Source organism: Carex rostrata, chromosome 3 (genome assembly GCF_964058835.1).
Source record: "Carex rostrata chromosome 3, lpCarRost1.2, whole genome shotgun sequence".
NCBI classification, from domain to species: Eukaryota; Viridiplantae; Streptophyta; class Magnoliopsida; order Poales; family Cyperaceae; genus Carex; species Carex rostrata.
Genome location: NC_135920.1, coordinates 1,228,784 through 1,255,794, shown reverse-complemented (window position 1 = coordinate 1,255,794; position 27,011 = coordinate 1,228,784). Strand labels below are relative to the sequence as shown.

Sequence of the window (27,011 nt, the reverse complement as noted above, 5' to 3'; positions counted from 1 at the left end):
TTTATGAGGGGATTGTTTATTTAATGTCCCTAGTTGTGTGGGGACGATTCAAAAAAAAAAATTTATGCGGGAACAACTAATGGATTGATTTATTCTTTCATAAATAAAGATCACTGCAAAGGGATTAATATTTTGAAAATCAAGATAAATACTTTGATGCTTCAAGTTAAATACTAAGAGTTTACTAAACGCTTATTAATAATTGAGCGGTCCCCCCATAATATTTTTGACAGTTTGTGCGGAATATTGCGGAGACAATTATCAGCTTCCTTTTATTTAATGTTCAACTTATTGGTCTTAATTTAACTTACATGTCTTAAGTCTTAGACTATTATAGCATGTGCTCTGACAAAATTGAAGTTGTGTGTTGTATCTTTCAATTTATTGGTTTTAGTATTCAGCTCGTTGGCCTAATTAATATTTATATTCAGGTTATTACTACATATTAATTATTAAGAGGACACAAAACTTATGTTACGTTATTTTAACTTATTTAATGTAAGCATTCAGTTTATTTTATTTAGTGTTCAACTTATATGTCTTAAGTCTTAGACTATTAGGTTTGGATTGTATTATTATTTTACATTTTAATTTATTGGTCATACTATTCAATTTAGTAGCATTAGTATTCAGTTTATTGACCTTGGTATTCACCTTATATACTTGAAGATTTAGGCTACAAAACTTTTTTTTTTCACAATTCAGTTTATTGGCATTAGTATTCAATTTGTTGGTTTTATTATTTAGTTTGAATATTTCAGTTGAAATTTATCAGAAATTTGCATGAGCACCGTCTGAACTAGTCTGTGAGAGGCAGATGTAGGAATCTAAAAAAGTTATTTGCGTGTCTCGTATTGTGACCATTCACATGTGTAACCCTTTTTTTAAATTTACACAGTACGTCACGCAAAAGATCTGATCATGGTACGGAACGACACGTGATCACGCGAGTCAGATGTAATTATGACTATTAGATCTTGATCGCATGATGCGGCTTGAATAAACTAACCTAAATTCTGAAGAAAAAAAAAGAGTTAAACATAATCAGTCACAGTGTGACTAACTTGCCGTGACCATTCTTTTAAATTTGATCACTGCACAACACGTATAAATCTAACTTGATCACAAATCGGCATGTGATCCAAATCGCACGGTAAGCATTGAGAATCCTAGGCAGATGGTTTCTAGTATTGACTATTGACTAGTTAAAAGAATGACCAATTCAAATAGATTATAGTGATAATAATAATGATGATGATAATGTTAACAAATATCTTATAATAATGATGATAGCTCTCTTAATTTAAAGCTAAAGTCTAATCGACCTTGTTTCCCCAAAAAAATGAAATGAGAACGAGAGAAAAAAAAAAAAGCCAAAAGGAAGTGGATTAAAGAATGTAAGGTTCTTAGAGACGTTATGTACTGATTTAGGAAATAAATCTGCTGTTATTTCTTTGAGATAACAGGACTCTGTTATTCCTCACTCAGCCGTTCAACTTCGTTGAGATTCGTGTATCATAAAGTATCTTTGTTGAGATCGGCACATGAAAAATTTGAATGGTTGGATGAAGAATAGCAGGATCCTGTTATCCCAAAGGAATAACAGCAAATATTTTTCAAAAAAAACTTTGAAGGGGTCAAAATTCTCTGTTACATAATCTCTGTTGTAGTCCCTGCTACAGTTATTAACGATTACGGACACGTCAGTGAATTCTGACATGTAACAACAACCGTATTAGAGAAGTTGTAACAGAAATATGTGTGTATATCCTGCTGTAGAGATAAGCCGGATAACAGGATAAGCTCTTGGTGTGGTCACATGTGTGGCATTTTTATCTCTTCTTCCCTTCCCTCATCCTATATATAACCTTCCATTTTCCTTTTACCTCACTCACCTCCTCTCTCTCTCTCTCTCAATCAGTTGTCGGCTATTTTGGAAATTTGGAAATCATTCAACTAAGAGCATTTTTTTCCGGGTATTTAATTGTTTTTCCTCTTTCTCAGTCTCTATTGCTAGCTAAAGATAAGAGCTTTACTTGCTGCTAGTACCTCTCTCTCTCTCTCTCAGCTCAGCTACATCGTGATAGACTATTAACTGTTTTATCTAGAATTTAATTTCGTGGAGAATATCATGCTTATTGGTTGTTTTCTGAGATATTGTCGTTATTATACAAGGTAGATCTGAGAAGTTTTACTTAATTACTTATATATGAGCTACCCCTTTTGAGATATTTGCTATCAGATTAAATTTCTGTTGTCAAATTAATGAAAAACCTTATTCCCATTTTCAATTTAACAATCACCTTCTTCAATTTAGAAAGTTTCATGAAGACAACTAGACAAGCTAGAAGATGGAAATATTCTAGCTTTCATATTGTTGTTCTGTTTTATTGTTGATAGATTTTCTTTTGTAGCTTCTGAAGATAAGTAGATATGGTGAATGCTTATTACTTTTTGAGAAGATTTGATAGATGCTTAATATATAACATTTCTTCGAATTAATTGAATTTCATATTTAGTTCTGCTATTGTATATGGTTAGAAATCAATCCTACCGAATTTTGCTTGCTATCAGAACGTTCGTCCTTTATTCTGCAAAAAAAAAAAAAAAAAAAAAACAAAATAGTACTCTAAGAATTGATTTTGATGGTTTGTTGGTGACGAGATTATTTTACATTTATTTTATACTTAAATTCCTATCCAGCTAATAGGATTTGATTGACTAGTCTAATTGCGCTTACGGATTTGTTGGAGCTGGAAACTTCAAAGAAGTTATGTTGTTTTGACTTAAAAATATCTTATTATACTGATAGTGACAGCTCACCAATAATTAGCTATTAATTAAATCGCATTATTTTCTTTTCAAATTGACTATTCATTTTAATAGAGACACAAATCCTGTGCAAAGTGCATTAGATGTTCTTATGTCGTGCATATTTATTAGCTAAAAATTAAACCTGTTATTTATAAGAGATTATTATTTTTTTTTATTTTATATTCAGAACTCTGTAACATGTATGTCTAATTGCGCTCACACAGTAATTTTTTTATCTGCGCCTATGCACCAAGCCACCAACCATATTCTAAAGTAGATTTGGATATTCAAAATTTGCTTTAAATGTGTGTTACCTTGAGAAGTTTAATCCAATTGAATTTCTAATTTATGCTTATGTAGTATTATATATGAAGATGGAGGTGACTGGGGGTTAGATTCTTCCAGAGTTTTTTTTTTGCCAATAGGTATCTCTCTCTCTCTCAAAGACAAACATTTGAAAGGGACTTTCTGCAAAAGAAAAAAAAAACAGTGTTGTTAGGAAATAGCAAGAAGTTGCTTTATTTTCTTGTATTTGAAGAATAAAATCCTTCAGTTTTGGAGAAACTACATGAGGCATGAGCTTTTGCAAATACATAAAAAAAGGGGCTTTTTACGATTTCTGGATGTTGTCTATATCAGTTTGCAATTCTCTTATGAGTTATGAACTTCTCAATCTAATGCATCTGTTGTTGTTCTCCATCTAATTCTAATGCATCTGTTGTTTTACTCAAAGATTGTGGAAATGTTACGTAAAGAGACCAAGAAATCCTTCAAATACTGCTGCTCTCCAATATCATCAAAGAAAACCAATTCGAAGAGTCAGCACTCTCGGATGGAATCTGACGCATCAAAATCGAAAAGAGAAACATCTTCAAGATTCAAAAACATCATTTCCTCATCCTTCGAACCTGTCTCTCTTAAAATCCCCATAGGTGACGGGTACCACGAACACCATTTATAGTATTACTCTCAAAAACATTCTAAATTTAAATCATATTCAAGGGACAGCAATAAAAGTTAGTTCTGCTGATAGTTTTACAAAAGAATGTGCTTCCGTAAGCTCTCTTTTGGGCAAGAGAAGTATGACCCATTTGACCCATTAATTCCGGGTCTACCTGAGGAGATTGCTAAATTATGCATTGCACTTGTACCGAGGTCCTACCTCCCGACAATGGGTTCTGTTTCCAAGGCATGGAGAAAATACATCCGAAGCAAGGAGTTCATGGCTGTTAGACGTGAAGCGGGTCGGGTTGAGGAGTGGATCTACTTCCTCACCGGTAACCCAAAAGGGAAGGAGGGGATCCACTGGGAGGTTTCAGGCTCGGGTTTGGCTGGAGGCAAGACTAAGATGCTTCCACCTATGCCGGGTCAGGTCCGTGGTGGGTTTGGGGTGATAGTTGTAGATGGAAAGCTCTTGGTTCTGGCTGGTTATACTCTTGATGAAGAAAGAGAGTGCTTTGCAGTGTCCAATGAGGTTTATGAGTACGATTCACTTCTTAATCGGTATGTATACTTGGTTCAAAATCTCCAAATTCGTTAATGGTTCAGTAAACTTACTTTGATTTCACTTTCTTTTTTCATTATTATTCTTATTAATTATGTTTCACAATTATAACTGCTGATGAACCGGGCCAATTGGGGTTCAGCTTGGGACTGTACAATCTAAATTGAGGCTTAAGTGCTCAAAATGTTTTTTATAAGAGATATAAACATTGACTTAGAAAAAGTGATATAAATTTGTACTTTCTGTATAAGGATCTAAACATTGACTTAACTCCCTTATTGAGCGCTTAATTGGGTAAAGTAAACACCAGTGCTTAATTGCAGGATTGAACAAAACACATCGGGGATTCAGGGTACGTTGAGGCCCATTGACAGTATTTAATTAACATAAATATGATAACCTCATTGTAATTTTTCTTACTTTCTTCAATAGATGGACCATACTAGCCAAGATGAACGTGGCGCGGTATGACTTTGCATGCGCTGAGGTGGACGGCCTGGTCTATGCTGTCGGAGGATTCGGGTCTGACGGTGACAGCCTTTCAAGCACTGAGGTGTATGATCCAGATACCAACCAATGGACGCTTGTCAAAAGCCTTCGCCGGCCCCGCTGGGGCTGCTTCGCATATGGCTTGTCAGGCAACCTCTATGTAATGGGAGGCCGGTCTAGCTTCACGATTGGAAATTCCCGTTCTGTGGACATCTATGCCCCCAAAAAGGACACATGGCGTGAGATGAAGAACGGGTGTGTGATGGTCACAGCCCATGCGGTGTTAGGTTCAAGGTTGTTCTGTGTGGAATGGAAAAACCAGAGACGTCTATCAATTTTCGATCCAGCGGATAATAGCTGGCATGAGGCTCAAATTCCACTGACCGGTAGCTCGAGTGTCTGCTTTTGTTTTGGGATGTTAGAGGGGAAATTATTGCTGTTTTCTTCAGAAGAGCAACCCGGGTACCGGACCCTGGTATACAACCCGGATGCACCAGCCGGGTCAGAGTGGATGACATCAGCTATTCGGCCACCTGGCGTATGTCTCAACTGCATCACAATTGAGGCGTGATTTATGGTTTTGTGTATTATCTACTTTGATATTTGTGTGGTTTTAGATGTATGTTTTCTGCAGTATTTCTAGGTGCTTTGTTTATTTTTATTGAACTGGAAGAATATGATGTATTATGATTTATGACTATTTATTTGAGCAAGTTTTTGGTTTTTGATTCCATTTCCGTCAAATCAGGTATCATACGGTGAGATTAGAACAATGTTGCTTGTCTTTGTAGGTTTCCTTTTCCACCCACTGTATTCCCTTTTTTCTGTCTTCGTAGGTTTCTTTCTTTTGCTTTGGTTTTCTCCAAAAGCCAGCGTTTACTGTAGTTTTATCAAAAATATTGCATATGATCAGCAAATTCCGAAATAGAATTTCCTCAAAAATGAAGATTTACTCGTAATGCCTTCAATATTTTCAAAAATGAAGATTTACTATTCTCACTGTTAGTTTGTAATAATCTAGAAGTCGATAATACGATAATTTATCATAAAACTTTGTTCATGAATTGGATGATTAATATCATTTTGTTGCCTTGAGTATTATTGAATTTATGGATCATTTCGAGTTCATGACTGAAATTGTGAAACTCCATAATATAGATGATATATACTCTTAATCTTAAAAGGTCACTAACCAAGGTAATTAGCAGGAACACTAATTACCGCTATAAGGTTAGTATGTGGATTAAAAGATGGTTAAGTTTTACAAACCACCTGACACGAGATGTCATTTTAATCACATAGATACATGTTCTAGAAACATGGTATTTGACAGACCCCGAATGAAACATTAAATAGAATTGTGTTCGTGTCATTTATGTTTTCATTCAGTGTCACGTTCTACAGTATGAGGTATTTATCGTTCCCACTAAGAAATATATATGTGTGAGTGTTATCTAACGCTGTCCGTAAAAAGCAGTCATAACGGTAGCATTTCGATATATATAGCTTAGCTGAGGAAGTGATAGTTTACCAAGAATACTATTTGTCCCTCGTATCTCTATACGAGCTATAGCATCACTGGGCCCCTTGATAGAGTTAGATTATCTGCTAGCGGTATAATTACAAGAGTAATTATATTTGATAATCTGCTCAAGATCAAGAAAAGATTCAGTTAGCAAGGATGACACACATCTACCTTGAAACTAATCTGATAGCTATGAGACAGAAGAACAGACACAAGTAAATTGTTTACTGGATCGTGATATTGTACAGTACAGCATCATCTGTGTAATTGGATGGTCATGATGTGTTGCCAGATGCCACCCATGACTAACAGAAGTTAAAACAGTTTTAACTCTGTTTACCAACATAACACAGATCCTATTGGGTCACACCATATAGGAGCTACTCGGAGAATCTTACTGATTAATTATAAATTGATTATAATTAATATTAAGATGGTTATAATTAATTATACGTGTTATAATTAAATTATAAATGTTATGTAAAAATAACAAGCAAAAACATTGGTTAATTTATAAACGTGTATGACACGTTGTATAAAAGTTAACCGGTTAATTTATAAATGTGCAGGACACATTGTATAAATTATCGAAACAACAAATAACCGCAAGAAAAATATATATAATTATTCAGAATAATTATACGAATATTATTTGTGTTCGGGCCGAGGGCATTCGAGTCTTTTCAGATTCGTCCTTATCCGCATGACACGTCATCGATCCTATCCAGATGACACGTCATCGATACCGAAACAAATAACCGAAAGAAAAATATATATATAATTGTTCAGAATAATTATACGAATATTATTTGTGTTCGGGCCGAGGGCATTCGGGTCTTTTCAGATTCGTGCTTATCCGCATGACACGTCATTGATCCTATCCAGATGACATGTCATCAATCCTATCCACAAGGGCAAAATGGTCATTTCACACCTATGCCACCTTGCATGTGTAGAAGCATGGAGAAGAATGTGGAAGGGTGTGGAAGGGGTATTTTGGTCATTTCACATATAAAAGGATGAGGTGTCAATGGCATATCTTGTAAATAGGCCGAACTTGGAGGGCATTTTGGTCTTTTGCAACCGAATCTAAACACTATAAATAGGGGTGGAGGGGTAGAGAGAGAAAGATATATTCACATATATACATATGCACATTCACATGTATCTTTTCGTGCAGAAACGAATCGGTATTTTCTCTCTTTCTCGGTTTCTCTCCCAAATAGTGTTTCGGTTGAGAAAAGAAAGTTATACGTAGTTGACGTATAATCTTGCGGGTTGTTGTGGAGAATATTTACGGGATCGATGAATAGTGTTTTACCGAATTTAGCGGTATGTCAGTTTTGCATATTGATGAAACTGAGCAACCGAAAATTCGTGTTTACGGGTTTTCGTCTTTTCCCCGTGAATAGTGTTTTTGCATAATTCCGCGGTTTACGGTATTTCTGGCAGAAGAAATAAACCGCTCTCCGGTTAGTCCTGGTGGATAACCGATAGAGGTATCACACGTGTGATACTCCGAGTCGATTCCTTCCCTGGTGAGGCTCTACTCGCTCGGTCTGCATTCCAACTGTGATTTGGAAACAAGGTATAAATATGTTATATTAATCTATTTAATTTGTAAGTAGATTAAAGTTTTAGAAATCAATCATGGAGTAGATCTGTAAAATGATTAAATTGGGTTTTGATGCCAAAGGAATACTGAAGGTGGACCGCCTTGGAATGTTTCCTGACATACCCCGTTTAATCCTGAGCTTAAGTTGGCCGTAGAAATTTTTGTTCTACGGTCATTCCGCAACTTAAGCCTAAACGGTTTCCGGTTAGCACCGCGTGAACCCCAACAGTGGTATCAGAGCAGAAGGCTCTCCCGCTGATTGATTTTCTAAAAGTTATAACTTATGCAAATTAAGTGCATATACCGCATATTAGTTTAATTCTTACATTTGCAGCTTAAGTCCAAAACCGATTAGAAATGAGATTTTCTTGGATCGGTTCTACCGACTAAGAAAGTTAAATTAGATTTAAACTTTCTTTATGCTTTCTTATGAAATGTAAACTTTTACATTTCTTGGATCGGTTTTCCGACCGAGAAAGATAAAATAGGATTTTATGCTTTCTTTATGTTTTCGTTTTCAAAACTTTCAACTGCATTTGAGTATATCTAAAAATGTAATGAAGCAATAAAGTACCCAAGTAAGAACTGCTAATCTCCACCCGTAAACGACTAGGTTAATGACAAGAAAAGTCTCGGCTTTTCGTCTAACCCTCGTTTACGTGTCCTGATAGCTGGCCCAAAGGGGACTTTGTCATGTTACCAAATTACTCTATGCTTTTGAAATGGCAAAATTTAGTGTAAGTTTTTCGCCTTTTCGAAAACCTTCGGATAAGTAAAGTTCATCGAAGAATGTGATGAAGCAATAAAGTACCTGAGTAAGAGCTGTCATTTCCACACAAGAAAGAGATGGTTCTGTCTAGGAAAGATTGAGTCTAAGCGGTCCTCGTGACCCCAATCTTTCCTGGGAGCCCCTTTCACGTGTCCTAATGGCTGGCCCAAAAGGAACTTTGTCACATTACCAAATTACTTTATGGACCGAAAAGAATATATGATTTTAAAACATATAAATTGTTTATGTGCTTTAAATGGTATAAATAAGAACTGAGCATAGCTGCAAAATAAAGAATTAGGAACTGATAAATAATATACTTGACTTGCTCCTGTATATAAGTAAATTAGATTTACTGCTTTGATATGAATTGAATAAATTAGATTTATTGCTTTCAAAGGAACCGTGAAAGAACGTGATGTCAAAGAAAGATTTGTGAAGGAACTCACCGTTGTCTTTCTGGCAGACGACTTTCACGTGTCCAAAGTCAGTTACAAGAACTGACTGCTTAACAAAGCTAAGCGTATCAAAGAGGTACTGATGAGAACATAAACTAATGGAGATCACATTTCGTATTCAAGACTTCCTTTCCACGACTGCTTAATGAAGCATATGAAAGAGGTCGTTATAAAGATACGAATAGAATCACATTTAGTCATTCTTACATATGTTGAGAAAAGAAAGTAATGGGGATCACATTCGATATTTTAGACTTCCTTTCCACGACTGCTTAATGAAGCATATGAAAGAGGTCGCTATAAAGATACGAATAGAATCACATTAATCGTTCTTTCTAACATAAGATAAGAAAAGAAATGGAGATCACATTCAGTATTCAAGACTTTCTTTCCATAATTGCTTAATGAAGCATATGAAAGAAGTCGCTATAAAGATACGAATAGAATCACATTAGTCGTTCTTTCTCACATACCCCTTTGGAGATTGCTGGCACTGTTAAGCATAAACACCAACCCATTAAATATTAAGTAGTATGCCCTTCCCACTCTATCCTCCTCAAACCATTGTTCATTGGTTGATGATTAAACTACTCAGTAGACATCACCTTTTACCTTTGGTGGTCGAGGGTTATGTCCGACATATCAAACCAAATAGAGTGAGGTTACTTACCGATGATTTCCAAAACAGTTTTGGGCTCGGGGCAAAGTCTTCGTTAAATACACGTGATGTTTTAACGAAACCAAGAATCACAAAGAGATGTGATTAGTAAGTTTGCTTACCTAAGATAACTAATAGCCATGATATGCATACACTGCCTTGGTTATTAGTGAAAATATGGATCTTGGTCCTACTGCAAACGGGAATATAACAAATTTGCAGTGGGAGTTTTATTATTGGAATAAAACATTACATGAACAAAGCTAAAATCTTTACTTTAAACGTTGTAGAAATATGGTTAAAGAAACGTCTTTCTCTTTACGCTCTCTATTCGAAAGGTAGACATACGTGAGAAAAAGGAATATATCCTAAATACACCGGTCCCTGCTGAAATAGTAGAGAGCAGCTCTGTCAGTACTCACACGCTTCGTATGACAAGCGATGATGAGAAACTGGAGAAGCTTAACTGTCCGTGGAGCCACGAGTTGGCCACGGAAGTTATCCTGAACTCATTTCCTCCCAGTTATTCGGAGTTCATTGTGAAACTCCCATAAGCAAGAGTTGGATAAGAGCTTGCAGGAGCCCCAAGGGATGCTGAGGATCACTGATAAAGACATCGAGAATAGCTCTCATGTCCTCATGATCCAAGAAGGTGGGAGGAAGATCAACAAAGCAAAAGGGAAAAACGGCGATTAAGTACAAAGGCAAAGGGAAGTTGGTTCCAGGAACGAACTCTCCCAAGATAAATGTTTCTGCTAACTCTGACTGCTATTTTAGCAATAGCAAAGGTCACTGGAAGAGAAACTGCCCGGAGTATCTTGGAGATATGAAGTTTGAGAATGTCTCAAAAGTCTCAGTCTCAAGTATTTATGTTATTGAAATTAATGTTGCGAACTCTCTTAATGATTGGGTACTGGATACCGAATCATGTGCTCATATTTGCACGAATATGCACTCACTAAGAGGAAGTTACGCAATAAGGAAGTACAACTCCGAGTTGGAAACGGAGCACAAGTTGCAGCCGTTACAGTCGGTAGGATAGAATTGTACTTGCCTAGCGGGTTTATTCTGGAACTAGAAAATGTTTATTTTGTTCCTACCATTTCTAGAAATATCATATCAATCTCATGTTTAGAGATGAATGGTTTCTCGTTTGTTATAAAGGACAATAGATGTTCTATTTATAAAAATGAGACATATTATGGATCATCTTACTTGTTAAATGATCTTTATATGCTAGAAATGCAAAACCACGTGTTTAACATCAATAACAAAAGACTCAAAACGTTTCATGAAAGTATTGACTTACATGAGACATAAGTCTGAATCCTTTGACGAGTTCAAGGAATTTAAGACTAAAGTAGAAAATCAACTGAACAAAAGTATTAAGGCATTACGGTAGGACCGTGGAGGCGAATACTTGAGTTATGGTTTTCAAAACGTACTTAAAGGAATGTGAGATAGTCTCACAACTCACACCTCTAGGGACACCGCAATGATTACGGTGTTGCCAAGAAAATGAAACAAACTATGCTGGACATAATTCGTTCCATCATGAGTGACGCCACCCTTCCAAAATCATTTTGGGGACACGCACTAGATACTGCTGCACTAACGATAAATATGGTTCCATCCAAGTCAGTTGAAAAGACTCCATACGAGTTATGGTTTGGGAAATCCCAAATATGTCTTATCTTAAAAATGGGGTTGCGAAGTATTTGTCAAACGCCAGACGTCTGACAAACTTGATCCCAAATCTGACAAGTGTTTTTTCGTAGAGTATCCTAAGGAAACGAAAGGATATTACTTCTATTACCAGTCCGAGAACAAATTAGTTGTTGCTCGTCATGGTATACTTTTGGAGAACGAGTTTCTTGCAAAAGGAAGTAGTGGGAGTAATGTAATACTTGAAGAAATTCAAGATACATCACACAATACAATATCTGAACTAGATCAGATTAACCCACCTCTTGATTTTTGGGCTGATGAGCATCTGGAAGTACCAAGTCCACAAGTAGCTGTGGATGAGGTTCTAGTCCCGAGCTCAAGTACTTCGATGCAAGTTGAAGTAGAACTGGATCCGCAGACAGTTGTGGATCAAGTTTGACAGCCTGAAAAACAAGTGCTACGTAGGTCAAACGAGGATAGTCCATGCACCTGAGAGGTACATGGGACTGCACGAGGTCTCAGTTTTTGACACTGAAGATCCTCTGACCTATGCGGAAGCAATGGATAGGCCTAACTCTGATAAATGGCTGGAGGCCATGAGATCCGAAATACAGTCCATGTATGACAACACGGTTTGGAACCTAGTTGTACCACTTGATGGGGTGAAGCCCATAGCTAACAAGTGGGTTTTCAAAGGAAAACAGACATGGATGACAATATGACTATTTACAAAGCACGGCTAGTAGCGAAAAGGTTTCAAACAAATTCTGGGAATTGATGAAACTTTTTCACCCGTGGCTATGTTTAAGTCAATTCGGATACTCCTAGCAATTGCCGCATTTCATGAAGATGAAATATGGCAAATGGATGTCAAAACCACCTTCTTAAATGGAAATTTAAGAAGAGGATGTGTACATGACACAACCTACGTGTTTTGAAGATCCAGAGAATGCCGGGAAAGTATGCAAGCTTCTTGAATCCATTTATGGATTGAAGCATGCATCACGGAGTTGGAATCTTCGATTTGGCGAAGAAGTCAAAAAGCTTGACTTCGTCAGATGCGAAGAAGAATCTTATGTGTACATAAAAACTAGTGGGAGTGCCATCGCCCTTTCTTAATCTTATATGTATATGACATACTCTAAATAGGAAACGATATTCCTCTATAACAATTAGCCAAGTCTTCATTAAAGAAAAGTTTTCTCGATGAAGGACTTGGGCGAGGATGTCTATATACTAGGCATAAAGATCTACCGAGGTAGATCAAAGAGACTTATAGAATTAAGTCAAAGCACGTACATTGACAAAGTGCTGAATCGATTCAGCATGCAGGATTCTAAGAGAGGATTCCTGCCAATGAATCATGGTAGACAGCTTAGCAAGACTCAGTGTCTTTCGACAACTGATGAGCAAAGCACTATGAGTAGAGTACCATACGCTTCGGCTATTGGCTCTATCATAAACGCCATGTTGTGCACTCGCCCAGATGTCTCGTACGCTTTGAGTGTGACGAGTAGATATCAGGCTAATCCAGGCATAAAGCACTGGAATGCTGTAAAGAATATCCTTAAGTTCTTGAGGAGAACTAAGGATATGTTTCTCGTCTACAACGTTATCACCTAATACGAGAGATCGTAAACATCATAAGAGGCTTATAATTAATTATAAAATATATAATTAATATAAAGGTGATGTAAAGATAAGTAGAGTTGACACAATCAGCAACACAGCTGATCCACTCACAAAATCTCTTCCTCAAGCCAAGCACGAGATGCTTAATGCTTCTATGGGTCTGGAACACATAGAAGATTGGCTGTGTGATTTTCTCAGGATCTACGAGATCTTAGAGAATAAAGAATTTTGTATATAAGTAGGGTCTACGATGATTGACTCCTAGCTTAAGTGGGAGATTGTTAGTTTGTAATAATCTAGAAGTCGATAATACGATAATTTATCATAAAACTTTGTTCATGAATTGGATGATTAATATCATTTTGTTGCCTTGAGTATTATTGAATTTATGGATCATTTCGAGTTCATGACTGAAATTGTGAAACTCCATAATATAGATGATATATACTCTTAATCTTAAAAGGTCACTAACCAAGGTAATTAGCAGGAACACTAATTACCGCTATAAGGTTAGTATGTGGATTAAAAGATGGTTAAGTTTTACAAACCACCTGACACGAGATGTCATTTTAATCACATAGATACATGTTCTAGAAACATGGTATTTGACAGACCCCGAATGAAACATTAAATAGAATTGTGTTCGTGTCATTTATGTTTTCATTCAGTGTCACGTTCTACAGTATGAGGTATTTATCGTTCCCACTAAGAAATATATATGTGTGAGTGTTATCTAACGCTGTCCGTAAAAAGCAGTCATAACGGTAGCATTTCGATATATATAGCTTAGCTGAGGAAGTGATAGTTTACCAAGAATACTATTTGTCCCTCGTATCTCTATACGAGCTATAGCATCACTGGGCCCCTTGATAGAGTTAGATTATCTGCTAGCGGTATAATTACAAGAGTAATTATATTTGATAATCTGCTCAAGATCAAGAAAAGATTCAGTTAGCAAGGATGACACACATCTACCTTGAAACTAATCTGATAGCTATGAGACAGAAGAACAGACACAAGTAAATTGTTTACTGGATCGTGATATTGTACAGTACAGCATCATCTGTGTAATTGGATGGTCATGATGTGTTGCCAGATGCCACCCATGACTAACAGAAGTTAAAACAGTTTTAACTCTGTTTACCAACATAACACAGATCCTATTGGGTCACACCATATAGGAGCTACTCGGAGAATCTTACTGATTAATTATAAATTGATTATAATTAATATTAAGATGGTTATAATTAATTATACGTGTTATAATTAAATTATAAATGTTATGTAAAAATAACAAGCAAAAACATTGGTTAATTTATAAACGTGTATGACACGTTGTATAAAAGTTAACCGGTTAATTTATAAATGTGCAGGACACATTGTATAAATTATCGAAACAACAAATAACCGCAAGAAAAATATATATAATTATTCAGAATAATTATACGAATATTATTTGTGTTCGGGCCGAGGGCATTCGAGTCTTTTCAGATTCGTCCTTATCCGCATGACACGTCATCGATCCTATCCAGATGACACGTCATCGATACCGAAACAAATAACCGAAAGAAAAATATATATATAATTGTTCAGAATAATTATACGAATATTATTTGTGTTCGGGCCGAGGGCATTCGGGTCTTTTCAGATTCGTGCTTATCCGCATGACACGTCATTGATCCTATCCAGATGACATGTCATCAATCCTATCCACAAGGGCAAAATGGTCATTTCACACCTATGCCACCTTGCATGTGTAGAAGCATGGAGAAGAATGTGGAAGGGTGTGGAAGGGGTATTTTGGTCATTTCACATATAAAAGGATGAGGTGTCAATGGCATATCTTGTAAATAGGCCGAACTTGGAGGGCATTTTGGTCTTTTGCAACCGAATCTAAACACTATAAATAGGGGTGGAGGGGTAGAGAGAGAAAGATATATTCACATATATACATATGCACATTCACATGTATCTTTTCGTGCAGAAACGAATCGGTATTTTCTCTCTTTCTCGGTTTCTCTCCCAAATAGTGTTTCGGTTGAGAAAAGAAAGTTATACGTAGTTGACGTATAATCTTGCGGGTTGTTGTGGAGAATATTTACGGGATCGATGAATAGTGTTTTACCGAATTTAGCGGTATGTCAGTTTTGCATATTGATGAAACTGAGCAACCGAAAATTCGTGTTTACGGGTTTTCGTCTTTTCCCCGTGAATAGTGTTTTTGCATAATTCCGCGGTTTACGGTATTTCTGGCAGAAGAAATAAACCGCTCTCCGGTTAGTCCTGGTGGATAACCGATAGAGGTATCACACGTGTGATACTCCGAGTCGATTCCTTCCCTGGTGAGGCTCTACTCGCTCGGTCTGCATTCCAACTGTGATTTGGAAACAAGGTATAAATATGTTATATTAATCTATTTAATTTGTAAGTAGATTAAAGTTTTAGAAATCAATCATGGAGTAGATCTGTAAAATGATTAAATTGGGTTTTGATGCCAAAGGAATACTGAAGGTGGACCGCCTTGGAATGTTTCCTGACATACCCCGTTTAATCCTGAGCTTAAGTTGGCCGTAGAAATTTTTGTTCTACGGTCATTCCGCAACTTAAGCCTAAACGGTTTCCGGTTAGCACCGCGTGAACCCCAACACTCACATCATAGGGGTGAATGTTGGATTTTAATCCAACGTTGAGCATATATGTAATATAATTATGAATTGTTTACTGTCATATATGATTGTCACAATTAAAGTGATCTAATATGGAATTAAGATATTGGATAATCAATGTATTCAATAGGATGTGGTCCATAAGTGTGTAGAACAATTTGGACAAAGATCAAATCATTGATGGACTGATTATGAGATTTGCAATTAAGAAAACTGTTTTTTTGGAGCCCAGTGTGGGTGGCCCACCCGCACTCAGAACTTAGCCAAATTATGGGAGCCCTGTGCGGGTGAGCCCACCCGCACTGGACCTGAGTACACCCACACTCAGGACTTTACTTAGCCAATTTTTGGGAACTTCAGAACAACGCAGGAAAAAAAGTCCGAGCGTACTGCGGACGCACTGAGCTCCAGTGCGGGTGGGGTTCACCCGCACTGAGGACTTAGTCAATTTTCTGAAAGTTCTGTTTTGAGTCCAGTGCGGGTGGCTCACCCGCACTGAACCTGAGTGAGGACACACTGCTATTTTCGGGGCTAAGTAAGGCGGTTGGTTATCAGGACGCTTTTTTCGACCCAGTGCGGGTGGGTCACCCGTACTGGACCTGAGTGCGGACGCACTCGTGTCGCCAGAAGTGTATAACTATATATAGATGGGTCCCCAAGGCACAAGATAACCAACTCAACTCAGAATTCTTAAAAGAGGTTATTCTTAGACAGAATTTTGAGAGCCTTCTCCCTTCTTCCACCATCAAAGAATTGAGAGGAGAAATCCATTAGAAATTTGGAAAGGATTTCTCAAGGGCGATCTTGTTGCTTTGGAAGACCTAATCTAAGATTCAACCAAAAGGGCGTGAAAGGAAAAGCTTGCAAGAGTCTTGTCTCGCGCTCACGGAGACAGTTGCTTCTCCAACCTAGGGTTTGATATTCCATGGCAAACGACATGGAATCAGGTATTGTATTCCGCACTAAAGATTATGTTTTGGGTCTCTTTAGCATAGGACGGTCTTAGGTTAAGGTGGGGATTGTTTCTTCTTTCCCGGGGTGTAAGTGTTTGACCCCTAGATGAGATGTAATTGTTTGATCTCTAGATAAAACGTAATTGTTTGGCTTTTATGATTCCCAACAGTGAAAACTGAAAACATGTTGGATATGTAGGGGATAGTGATAATCACATTCATATCCGTTTTTTATTTTTCGGATACGGATCATATTAGATATTTATAAAAAAATATCAAAGTTCATAATATTTATCTTATTATAATAATGAATTCTATGTTAAATTATATGGTATATATCTACTATTTGAATACAGATAATTGAAACATAAAACTAAATGAGTGTATTTATCTACAAGGATATTCAGATGTCGAATATCCATATTTAATTTTTTGAATACGGTTCGAATACAGATCAGATATCCACTCTGTTTTCACCCATATCACATCATCATTATTTTCATATATTTATATACAAATCGAAGCTACAATGCTTTATTAATTTTCTTGAGAAACCCAGGTAATGAAAATTGAAGAAATGTACACTCAAATTCCTTCCAAGGAAATAAAAAATAAAAATAAAAACAATCTCAAAATCTTACCCCAGCTTTTTATGAACAAATTTTATTAATTAACTCAATCTCTTCAAACAATAGATACATGCAATTCCTTGTAAATATGTCAGTGCATTTTCATGAACTGGTATCTGTCTTCATTTTTCTTCTGTCCTTGACACAAGAAGTGAAAACTTGGCATGGAACGCAACACGGCATGGCCTTGAAACTTCTATTTCTCATAATTTTGGATTGCTGAGGTATTTCATCCACAGAACTCCCTCTACTTTCAATGCTTGACAATTTCTGCAATTTGGAATTGTTCGAACTTTCTATCACCTGTTCTTGTTTGATTCCGTCTTGCTCCTCTTTGAGGAGGTCGATAAGCTTAGATTTCGATGTTTCTTTTTCACTATTTGAAACATTTGGTACGATATATGTGGATTTGCTTAAATTCGAACTTGCGGCGGTTGCATGGTTGTTTGGCGTTGCCGTTTCTGAAGAAGCAGAATCTAAAGAGGAATATGTAGAACAGCATGAGAATTAAAAAGAAAAGAGAGACAGAAATCAAGAAAACTGCAGAGCCAGTTCAGTTCTAATTTTGTGGGTACCAGATATTTCAATGAGTTAGTTTTAAGCAATCCATTTTACCAAACACACAGCGAAATCACGAAAAGAAAACGCAAAGAAACACTAATAGAAGGCTTTTAAAATTGATTTATCTTGACTAATATTGTTCTGTTTCTTGCAGTACAGCACTAATTGATATGAATATTGTACCATTTATTTGGAACCGACAAAAAGATGCTGGTAAAAACCAATGCAATATTAGTAGAATTTTCTTGTGAAATTCTAATACACATATCCTTTATCAAAGATACAAACCCTTTATATATGTACTAAACTGGAAATTTGGTTAGCATGTTAAGAATTTTTTATTTTTTGTTGTTTACCTTCATGTACACTGTGGAATTCCTCATCAGCGTCAGATTCGAAATTCAATTTGGATTCAAAGAAGCTTTCATCTTTACTGCCTGTTTTGAGACAATTAATTACGAAGATGTTCTCTAAAGATTAGAAAATGTACTGGCAAAAAACAAATAATAATGCAAAAATAAATAAAAGGTCAACTGTTATAACATTGAATAACTTGGAATGATCCTAACAAGGATTTTTAGAAGCGACATAAAAAGAGTAATACATTGATGAAAAGAAAAGAAAAGAAAAGAAATGGAATGGGAGAAATGATTAGTGGGCATACCTGAATTTGCACTGGAGAAACTAAGTGTGGATCCAACGGATTTGAAGCTAACATTTGAATTATTAGAGCTGCTTCTTCTAGTAAAGAACCGCATGCGACTCTTATTCCTGCTGCTTTTCTGACTTGTAAGCTCCATTTTTATAGATTTCTCAGTCTCTTCTTTTTCTTTCTTCACACACAAACACCACGACAGAAAGTCCTGATGATTTGACCAAAATGCTAATTTTGTGAGTTCAAGCAACAAAGGAACACACACACATTCCAAATGAGAGAAAAGGGAGAGAGAAGGTATCTATCTGGCGTTTCAAAAAAACTAAAATAAACAGAGAGAATGAGAATGTATCTTTTATTAAGAAAAGAAACACGGAGAGAGAGAAAGAGAAAGAGGATGTATCTTTCAATAAAGAGAAAGAGAGAGAATGTTATACGGTGGAAATTAGCATTATTTCGTTAATTAAGATGAAAGATTTTCTCAAAAAAATATTAAAATAGAAGAGGAGAGAGAAACAGGAGGAAATATTTGTTTGTTTTCTTAACTCTTATTTTTATATATAAGTTACATTGGAATTTGTATGTTTGATTCTCTATATACATATTTTAGTGTAAGTCTTTGTAACGGTTTCTTTCACCATGTCACCACCATGGTAACATATTTATCTACATAAAAAAAATTATAGAAGATCACAGGTGCTTTATCCAGCGAGACGCGGAGTACGAGGCTTATGGATCCGTGCCTCAATTGTGCACTTTGAAGCGAAGTAACAAACTGAAATGTGGGGCCCGAAGAGAAGTGATATTTATATCTTGGTAAAACGGTGAACCGGGTTCATTTAAAAATGAGGGAAGGGCGAACATGCCAACGTGAATTTGGTCTTATGCAGGACCCACCGCAAATGGGCGTTTGTATCTCTCAGTAGTCAGTTGTGATTTGTGATTTGGTGATATATTGTTCTTATTTGGGATTTTGGGCCCATTTTACACTATTATTAAACTTTACTCCAAGTTATTCCTTGTTTTCATTTTTTTGGTGGTCGTGGAAGTTACCATCAATAGTAGTTAGATATCATAAAGATTCTTTTTTTTTAAAAGATAAAAAGTGAAATAAGTTTTCTTAAAAACTGCATAAAAAATTTGTCAGAGAACTTTAAGATTAATGCACATCAAAGTTTACACGAATCTTAATACAAATGGAACGGCTATGACTTGATATCAAATTGTGGTCAAAGCTGAACACCTACAGGTAAACACTAAATGAATCATGTGAATATTTTAGATGACGTACGCTAGATATTCAGATGAAAATATAACAAAGTAATGCATAAAATCATTATACAAAATGTGGTGTTCTCATTTTAGATAACAGTCTATTAAAATTTAGATAATTTTTTTTTAAATATTAAATAATAGAATAACTTGATCTTCAACTTTTTACTTAAAAAAACATGCAGTATAAAATAACATTCATGTGATAAGCTTTCAAACTATAAATAATTAATTTGAACAATATATACATCATCCTTTGTAACTTACTACTGTCCAAACATATTTTTAAGTAAAAAAAGTCACAGTGTTTGTCAAATGTCAATGCACGCCAAATTGTACCAACAAGATCGATGTTAAATACAAGGTATTATAATTAATAGACTATTAATTATACTTTGCTTAATAAATAATCATGATACAAATCTGCTGCTATATATCTTAGCGGATAACAGACCCTGCTATATATTCTAGAGAGTGACAAAGAGAAAAGAAAAGAAAAGGAGGAGAGATATATAAAGAGAGGAATTGAATCCTGATAATCAATATTCCTTCAACCACCAAATGCTTATTGTAATGTCTACCAATCAACCATGCTTAATTATTCATCCAATATTACTTCTATTTAATTATATATGTAAAATATGCAACCCACACAACTTTACCAGCTGCCAGTCTTGTCATAAAAAAGGCGTACATTTAGAAAAAATAATACAATTACAGGAAATATATTCTGTCGTACATTCATCCTTTAACAATTCCAAAAAGCGCTAAGAGAAAGCCAATCATTTAAAATAATACAAACACGAGACAATTCGCAAAAGATGTCAACCGTATATTTAAAAATATATATATATCACTTGTAATATTATTATTTTTAGTTGAACGGAAGCAATTTGAACTTTTGACATCGATAGTCAACCCCATATTTTAAATTTGTGGCAGCTAATATATATGCAAATTTTAATTCAAGTTCTATAACTTTTGTATTTGTTCTATGTATGCTCCTTGGATCTCAAATTTTCAACTAGCAGCTGTAAACTTTATTCAGACTCGCCATTTTTGTTCTCTCTAAAAGAGTTTCATATGTATTGTATTTAATGAGTAGAATTAGGGTGTTGTTAAGTTTTTTTAGTAAGCTTGATTTCAAAATCTATCAAATTAATTTTAAATGACAAATTTAACCGTTAAAACTGATGTACTACACGAGTGATATGTTTACATGTTAAGTTTTTAATTTTTGAATTAATTTAATATAAAGTCAAGCGGTGAAAAAAAGATTGTTTATAAGTTAACTTTAATGCGTTCATTTTTATCATTTTTTACCACTTGAATTTATAATAAATTAATTCAAAAAATTACAAATTTAAGATGTAAACATATCACTCATAAAGTATGTCAATTTCGATAATTTAAATTCGTCATTTGAAGTTAATTCAATAAATTTTGAAATTAAATTTACCAAAAGACTTGATGAAATTAAGAACACTAGCACCTAGTTCTATTCTTATTTAATTGAATAACCTCAAAACATTCTAGGTGCATGGCTACTTGTATTTACTTCTGTGATAAAAATCCAATGCTTATTAGAAAATCCGAATTTGTCCGAATATTTTTAGGAGGCTTGGAGGGGAACGGGTTGCGTTCTTCAGTTGGATAGATTCTTGTATTGTTCCATTCGTTTTAAAATCTATGTGTGTTGTTTTAATATTTATGTACATTTGTTTTAAAATTTATAATGATCTAATACGCACAGATCTTGAAAAATAAAATGGATGGTAGAGAACTTCGACAGCAAATTTCTCTCTTGGAGAAAAAAAAAAATCCAGTGGCTATTATCAAATCGGACGGCAAATATCAAATTAATTGCATTAGACTGTCATGGTTTAATAATGATACTGAGGCTACCTCTTCTGTAATTATAATATAGAAAACCAGGTATATATCTTTAAATTATTATTTATTTGTACATGTGGCCTCATTTTTTTCTTTGAGGAAACGCACAAATTGTTGGAGACACCGTACCCATGAGTTAAATTACAACCACATTTTTTATTTATTTAGTAAAGTCTTCTGTTTGAACCTTCCAAAAAATATATTTAATGTATACTCAGTTTTTTCTTATTGTTTTTCCATCGGATAACTCGTACATAATTCCAAAATATACATTTCAAAACAATTTAGCATTTTTTAAATATAGCAGATGCATGGATACTAGCAACTGAACAAACCATAATGATGTACAACATTCGGTCATTTTAAACAAAAAAGATGCTGCATTTTTCTACCACTACATAGTTGTATTGCTAGAATTACAAATTTCAAATTTGCATTTCTTGAACAAGAATTTCTTCAATGGCATTGGCAAATCGAACAAGGTGGTGTCTTGGATGTTCCAAACTGTTAGCTAGAGCCTGGAGTAGCCACAGAAAAAAGGAAAAGAAAACTTAACAAAAGATTAGATCAAATGGAACATCTAAAAAAAAAGAATATACTGGACAGTACAGAGAAGAAGAGATGGGGAGAATTGCAAAACCTTGACCCGGCCAACCAATGTCAGTGTTAGATTTTGGGAGTGTGAGCTGGAGTTCTTAATCGAGAGAAGAACTGGGGCAGCAGAGGTGAGAGGCCAGTTTAGGGGTACTTCTATGAAGGCATCAATCCCCCCAACGAAATGTACTGTCACCATCTTATCTCTCTCTGAGTACTCAAACGAGTGTCTACAAACAACCAGGAAACAAACAAAAAATTAATTTAAACAAATATCTGTAAAAGAATAAGATATATGAAGATGAGATTATGCTATCAAGGGGCATCAATGCCATGCGAACAATCTATCACATGTGACATTGATCAACAAAGTCACTTTTTTATACTTGAAGGCTTACTTTATACTTAATTTCTTAGTATTAAAATTTCTCACCGGTTGTTTGCTGTTTGTTCCATTATGCTTTTGTTGGAATTTGTGGATGTTTCCTTATATGATATATAATCTCATGCTTTAGTTAGGGTCCCTAAAGCTGCATGTATCATTTGGTAAGTTCTTTATTTATTTTATTGTTTTACATGACAACAATTGGGGAAAGAAAAACCTCGACTTGTTTGCATCTTTTAACATAAGGCGCCTTGTGGTACACAAAAGAATTTGGTGCTGAATCAGCCGAACAACAGATCCCAGAAATGGCGTATCTGCCAAATGGAAATCCCTGCAAATCCAAGAATAAGAATAGTGCAGTCATGCCAATCCCAGACACTCACCTGCCAATCCATGTGCGTGTGCACACAAAAATCCCGCAAAAGATTGCAAACAACACTTTAAACAAAGTAAAAGCACATCCTACCAAGGTACACAACTACCGAGTTTCATACCAGCTAGATCTCAATTTCATTAGACGTGAATTGATCATATTTGCTTTTGCTTCAATTAATTAACATTTTACTTCAATCATAACATCTGTTTAATTAATTTAGCTTTCTATAAAGCTTGATAGATGCTCAAATAATTTACTAAGACAGTTTGGTAACACACATAACCAGTTCTCAACTTGCACGAATTTCATTTGTTAGAAAGAACATACCGGCATGAGGACTTGAGCATGTCAAATGTTTCATTTAATGACACATCATCAGGAAATATCTGGAAGATGTAAAAGAAACAAAAAAAAAAAACAATGCTCCATGAAGACCAAAAAACTAAAAAGCTCCATCTTTCGGTGCCTTCAGGTCAAAACAAAGAAAGAAATAATGAAGCAACAAAAGCAGGCTAATAACTAATTCAGGTTCATTGATATACAAACAAAAAAGAAACCAGTAATGAACTGTGGCATTATTACTCCAGTGTTTAAAGCTGGTAAAATTCTTAACATGGTTTTCACACACCTCGATCCGTATCCTGGACTGAAAAAGGTACCAATACAAAACTACATAACCAGTACTCTTCAGTGGGTACAACTTCCAGAATGCACTAATTAAAGTTTCAGGATACTGCAGAAAATATCATGTCATGACCCAAGCACCGGAATAACTGTACCCAGCAAAAGTGGCACGATTTCTACATAGTAAAAAAGATTTACCTCCATCTTCTTCAGCTCCATGTTTCCTTCAGCAAATTCTATTAACAACTCATGATCAGTATTAATGGGCTTTTCTATACTGAAATCCAGCTTTTGACCCATAAGTAGCATATCTGAGGTAAAGGTGGGCCCAGTAATGAAAAGCCTTATGGAATTGTCTTTCGCCTCTAGTACCTTCACATCAGATAGGAAGGAGCTGGCTTCTGCTAGTGTGTCAACACTGCAACAACATAAAAATTATCAAATATATAAACAAACTGGCAACTTGAACAAAGATGAAAAGAGCAGTCACAATCTACAACTTGTCAGTAGATTGTGACTGCAAGGATTATAGTTTCCAAACTGACAAGGGTACATAGTAAGGAACAAGTAAACAAACTAAGGCACTGACCAAGAGAAGCAATTTTAGACATTAAAAATACTGGCGGTACAACTTGCCAGAACAGGACCAAACCTGCACAGTACAAATTTTTGTGGGCCCTTCTAAGAAGCACTTGATCTCATCTTGATGTTTAGCAATAAAATTGCAGAAAATGGAAAGGAGAGACTGCTGTTAATTTGATATTAATGCAATTGTTTCTCTTTATGCTGTTTATTTACAAGAAATGAAAAGAAAACATTATTTAAAATATATTTGAGCTCTTTAAAACTACTATTTCAAATTTAAAAGTCTCAAAATTGTCATGCCATTTCATTGACTAGGCTCTGGCCTGCAGTGTAAACTGTAAAACAATCTCAAGACCAACCAACTTTTATCTGTGCAAAAGGAAACCAATTAAAGTTTCAATAGAACTTTATTTATGAACAGAAAATCCTCTTCAATGATTAAAGGGAAAGCAATTTCTCTTCAAATTAGGGGCTTTTTAAGAAAATTTCCGTATATTGCCTAAATTGGCATGAGCTGATACCGTGTTAAGGCATTGTCAAGGTCTTGCATGATTTTAAGCCTTGATTGGGACTCCTCGATTTGCCGATCGAGTTCCAGTATCTCAAACTCTTGATGTGGAAAGGTGGAAACTCGACTTGAATTCAATTTACCCGATTGGCTACCCTACAAAAGATGACTTGAAATGTTGAGCATCAATAATAGCATTTCTTTAAAGAAGTAACAAAAACAAAAAAAAAATATTTATTCTAATCCATTAACTGGTTGTACAGGTCGGTTCTATACCATCAGAAATAAAACAGTCAAATTACATAGGAGAAAAACTTTAATACATGTTTCTAGAAGCATTTGTTTCCTCCAAGTTTTTATGGTACACCTTCACAACATATTAAATCTAATCACATAACAGGATATGACACACGTAATTGGTATCCAGTATAATAATCCTTAGTTGACGTAACAAACAGAGTGAAGCAGGAACCTACATTCCCAGCATACTTGAGCAAATAATCACACTCTTCAAGGTCCATTTCCATTTTTCTTGCATCTGTTAAGAAAATAAAGTACTAAAATAAGAGAAAGAAAATAAACGGGAATGTTACCACCACACTAGGAACTTTGGACCTGGAGATATATTAGCTATGATTTCAACAGTATGGTGGTCATTTTCTGGATATATTTTTTATTGTGACTTAAATGGTTGAGGCAAAAGAGAGACAATAGGGCAATCTGGTCTCTATCCAACCGGTACTGCTTTAATACCAGTTATCTCTAGTATGTCATAGACTCATAGATGCCTGGTGGAAGCTTGAATTTTACCAGTAGCAAAGGTATCCATGAGGCGGCCAATTTCTAGGTCTACTTTTGTGTTTTCTTCTTCGACTGATTTTAATTCCTTTGTCAAACTATCAAAGTATGAACCTGGAATTGCAAAGAAAAAGAATGCATTATTCCTCAATATATCCACTTGAAAATACCATATCAGCTGGTATACAACAGATCAATGGCACCAGTGCAGTACAGTCTTAATAATTAACAATCTAGTGGGGTTAGGGTCCCATAGTAATTTTGCCAAGTTTAGAATTTTTGAAAGCTTTTAGAAGACTTCTAAAAATACCATAAAACTAGATAGTCCATAGACAAAATTTTGAAGTTCAAACAAATAGAGCATAACAGTGTTTATTTTATTTCCTTTTAAGACTTTTTTTTGGCATAGGAGGAGTTGACTTGCCTAAACCCTCCTCAGCAAGCACAGGAACATCTGATTCCTGACTCTTTAGCCTCTTCATAATTTCCTGGAAATTTCAGACAAGAAAGAAAACTGTAATTTAGTAATGAGCAATTTTCTACCTTTCTGACACCAAAAGCAACTTTCAGTGCCTTCTGTTTAATTGGAAGCTATCAATATGCTTTTACTTCTTCCTCTTCTTAGGTTTTGCAAAGAAAGGTAATTAACACTCTCATACACCAGAATTTGTGCATCCTGTTTAGAAAGTCCTATCAAAATTTCACCATTTCTCCTGTACACTCCAAATGTATACTCTCTTTTTAATTGCTAGGCGCCATTTCACTGTGAATTTGGAAAAATGCAAAAGTTTCTTGGAATAAAACTAGGTTATCCATTTCAACAAATGAAAAGAGAAAGCAACTCTAAGCTCTTCCCTAAGAGGATTAGATAAAGCTGGTTAATTCCCCGCTTATTCGTCAGCACAAATTTGTCCTAGTGGAAAAGGCTTTGGCTGTTATAGCAAAAAAATAAATTTCATATACAGCTTATTATTACCCGATATTCAGATAGACAATCCTCCAATAGCTTGTCGCGATCCATCGTCGACGAATCAATCGGTTGAAATCCATCTTTAATTTCTTTTGATATTTCTTCGATTCGGCTGTAGATGTAAAGAAATAAATTAGGTTACCGGAGGGTACAACCGAATCAACTCAACCCGGTGCAAAACTAAAGCTAGAAAGAAAAACCTTCGAATCGTCTTCAGATCAACCCCCTCCCGATCTGTTAAACCCTCGGTTGGTGATGGGGTCAGGGTTTCTGCCATTGCCACTAGCACTTGAGACGAGAGATTACGAGACACCAACACTGTACGGTGTTCCTTTTCCCCGCTTATTTATTTTTTTTATTTTTGAAACCAGCCCCCGCCTATTTTTAGAGTAGATAATAGGGATTACTAA

The 27,011-nt window shown here is 35.4% G+C and overlaps 3 protein-coding genes across 7 annotated transcripts; 1 reads left to right on the top strand and 2 right to left on the bottom strand.

Moving 5' to 3' along the window:
- Window positions 1–1,903: 1,903 nt before the first annotated feature.
- Window positions 1,904–5,540, top strand: LOC144552142 (Galactose oxidase/kelch repeat superfamily protein). Of its 4 annotated transcripts, none has more exons than XM_078300259.1 (4): window positions 1,904–1,976; window positions 3,175–3,239; window positions 3,548–4,317; window positions 4,751–5,540. In XM_078300259.1, exons 3-4 carry the CDS (start codon window positions 3,860–3,862, stop codon window positions 5,376–5,378), a joined length of 1,086 nt encoding a protein of 361 aa, XP_078156385.1. In that variant the 5' UTR covers window positions 1,904–1,976; window positions 3,175–3,239; window positions 3,548–3,859; the 3' UTR covers window positions 5,379–5,540. The 4 variants fall into 4 exon arrangements, with proteins under 4 accessions (XP_078156385.1, XP_078156384.1, XP_078156386.1 ...); XM_078300258.1 differs by having other exon boundaries at window positions 2,401–3,239; XM_078300260.1 differs by lacking the exon at window positions 3,175–3,239 and having other exon boundaries at window positions 1,960–1,976.
- An 11,886-nt stretch (window positions 5,541–17,426) lies between these two features.
- Window positions 17,427–18,911, bottom strand: LOC144551944 (uncharacterized). 2 transcript variants are annotated; one of them, XM_078300054.1, is made up of 3 exons: window positions 18,606–18,911; window positions 18,298–18,378; window positions 17,427–17,841 (listed from the first exon to the last, which is right to left on the bottom strand). In XM_078300054.1, exons 1-3 carry the CDS (start codon window positions 18,739–18,741, stop codon window positions 17,483–17,485), a joined length of 576 nt encoding a protein of 191 aa, XP_078156180.1. In that variant the 5' UTR covers window positions 18,742–18,911; the 3' UTR covers window positions 17,427–17,482. The 2 variants fall into 2 exon arrangements, with proteins under 2 accessions (XP_078156180.1, XP_078156179.1); XM_078300053.1 differs by having other exon boundaries at window positions 17,427–17,856; window positions 18,606–18,910.
- A 3,118-nt stretch (window positions 18,912–22,029) lies between these two features.
- On the bottom strand, window positions 22,030–26,948 carry LOC144552156 (uncharacterized). The gene is made up of 11 exons (XM_078300275.1): window positions 26,802–26,948; window positions 26,608–26,713; window positions 26,056–26,119; window positions 25,644–25,745; window positions 25,310–25,371; window positions 24,847–24,989; window positions 23,939–24,158; window positions 23,444–23,502; window positions 22,958–23,071; window positions 22,402–22,585; window positions 22,030–22,279 (listed from the first exon to the last, which is right to left on the bottom strand). The coding sequence occupies exons 1-11, from the start codon at window positions 26,876–26,878 to the stop codon at window positions 22,187–22,189; spliced, it is 1,224 nt and encodes a 407-aa protein (XP_078156401.1). The 5' UTR covers window positions 26,879–26,948; the 3' UTR covers window positions 22,030–22,186.
- Window positions 26,949–27,011: the final 63 nt, after the last annotated feature.

Excerpts from the sequence above, each read along its gene's own strand:
- LOC144552142 (XM_078300259.1), top strand. The coding sequence starts at position 3,860 with ATGTGCTTCCGTAAGCTCTCTTTTGGGCAAGAGAAGTATGACCCATTT. Across the intron at positions 4,318-4,750 it reads TACGATTCACTTCTTAATCG|ATGGACCATACTAGCCAAGA; the intron begins GTATGTATACTT and ends TTTCTTCAATAG.
- LOC144551944 (XM_078300053.1), bottom strand. The coding sequence starts at position 18,741 with ATGGAGCTTACAAGTCAGAAAAGCAGCAGGAATAAGAGTCGCATGCGG. Across the intron at positions 18,379-18,605 it reads TTTCTCCAGTGCAAATTCAG|GCAGTAAAGATGAAAGCTTC; the intron begins GTATGCCCACTA and ends GTCTCAAAACAG. Across the intron at positions 17,857-18,297 it reads ATTCCACAGTGTACATGAAG|ATTCTGCTTCTTCAGAAACG; the intron begins GTAAACAACAAA and ends ATTCCTCTTTAG.
- LOC144552156 (XM_078300275.1), bottom strand. The coding sequence starts at position 26,878 with ATGGCAGAAACCCTGACCCCATCACCAACCGAGGGTTTAACAGATCGG. Across the intron at positions 24,159-24,846 it reads CTTGACAATGCCTTAACACG|TGTTGACACACTAGCAGAAG; the intron begins GTATCAGCTCAT and ends ATGTTGTTGCAG. Across the intron at positions 22,586-22,957 it reads AAAGATGCAAACAAGTCGAG|ACACTCGTTTGAGTACTCAG; the intron begins GTTTTTCTTTCC and ends GGTTGTTTGTAG.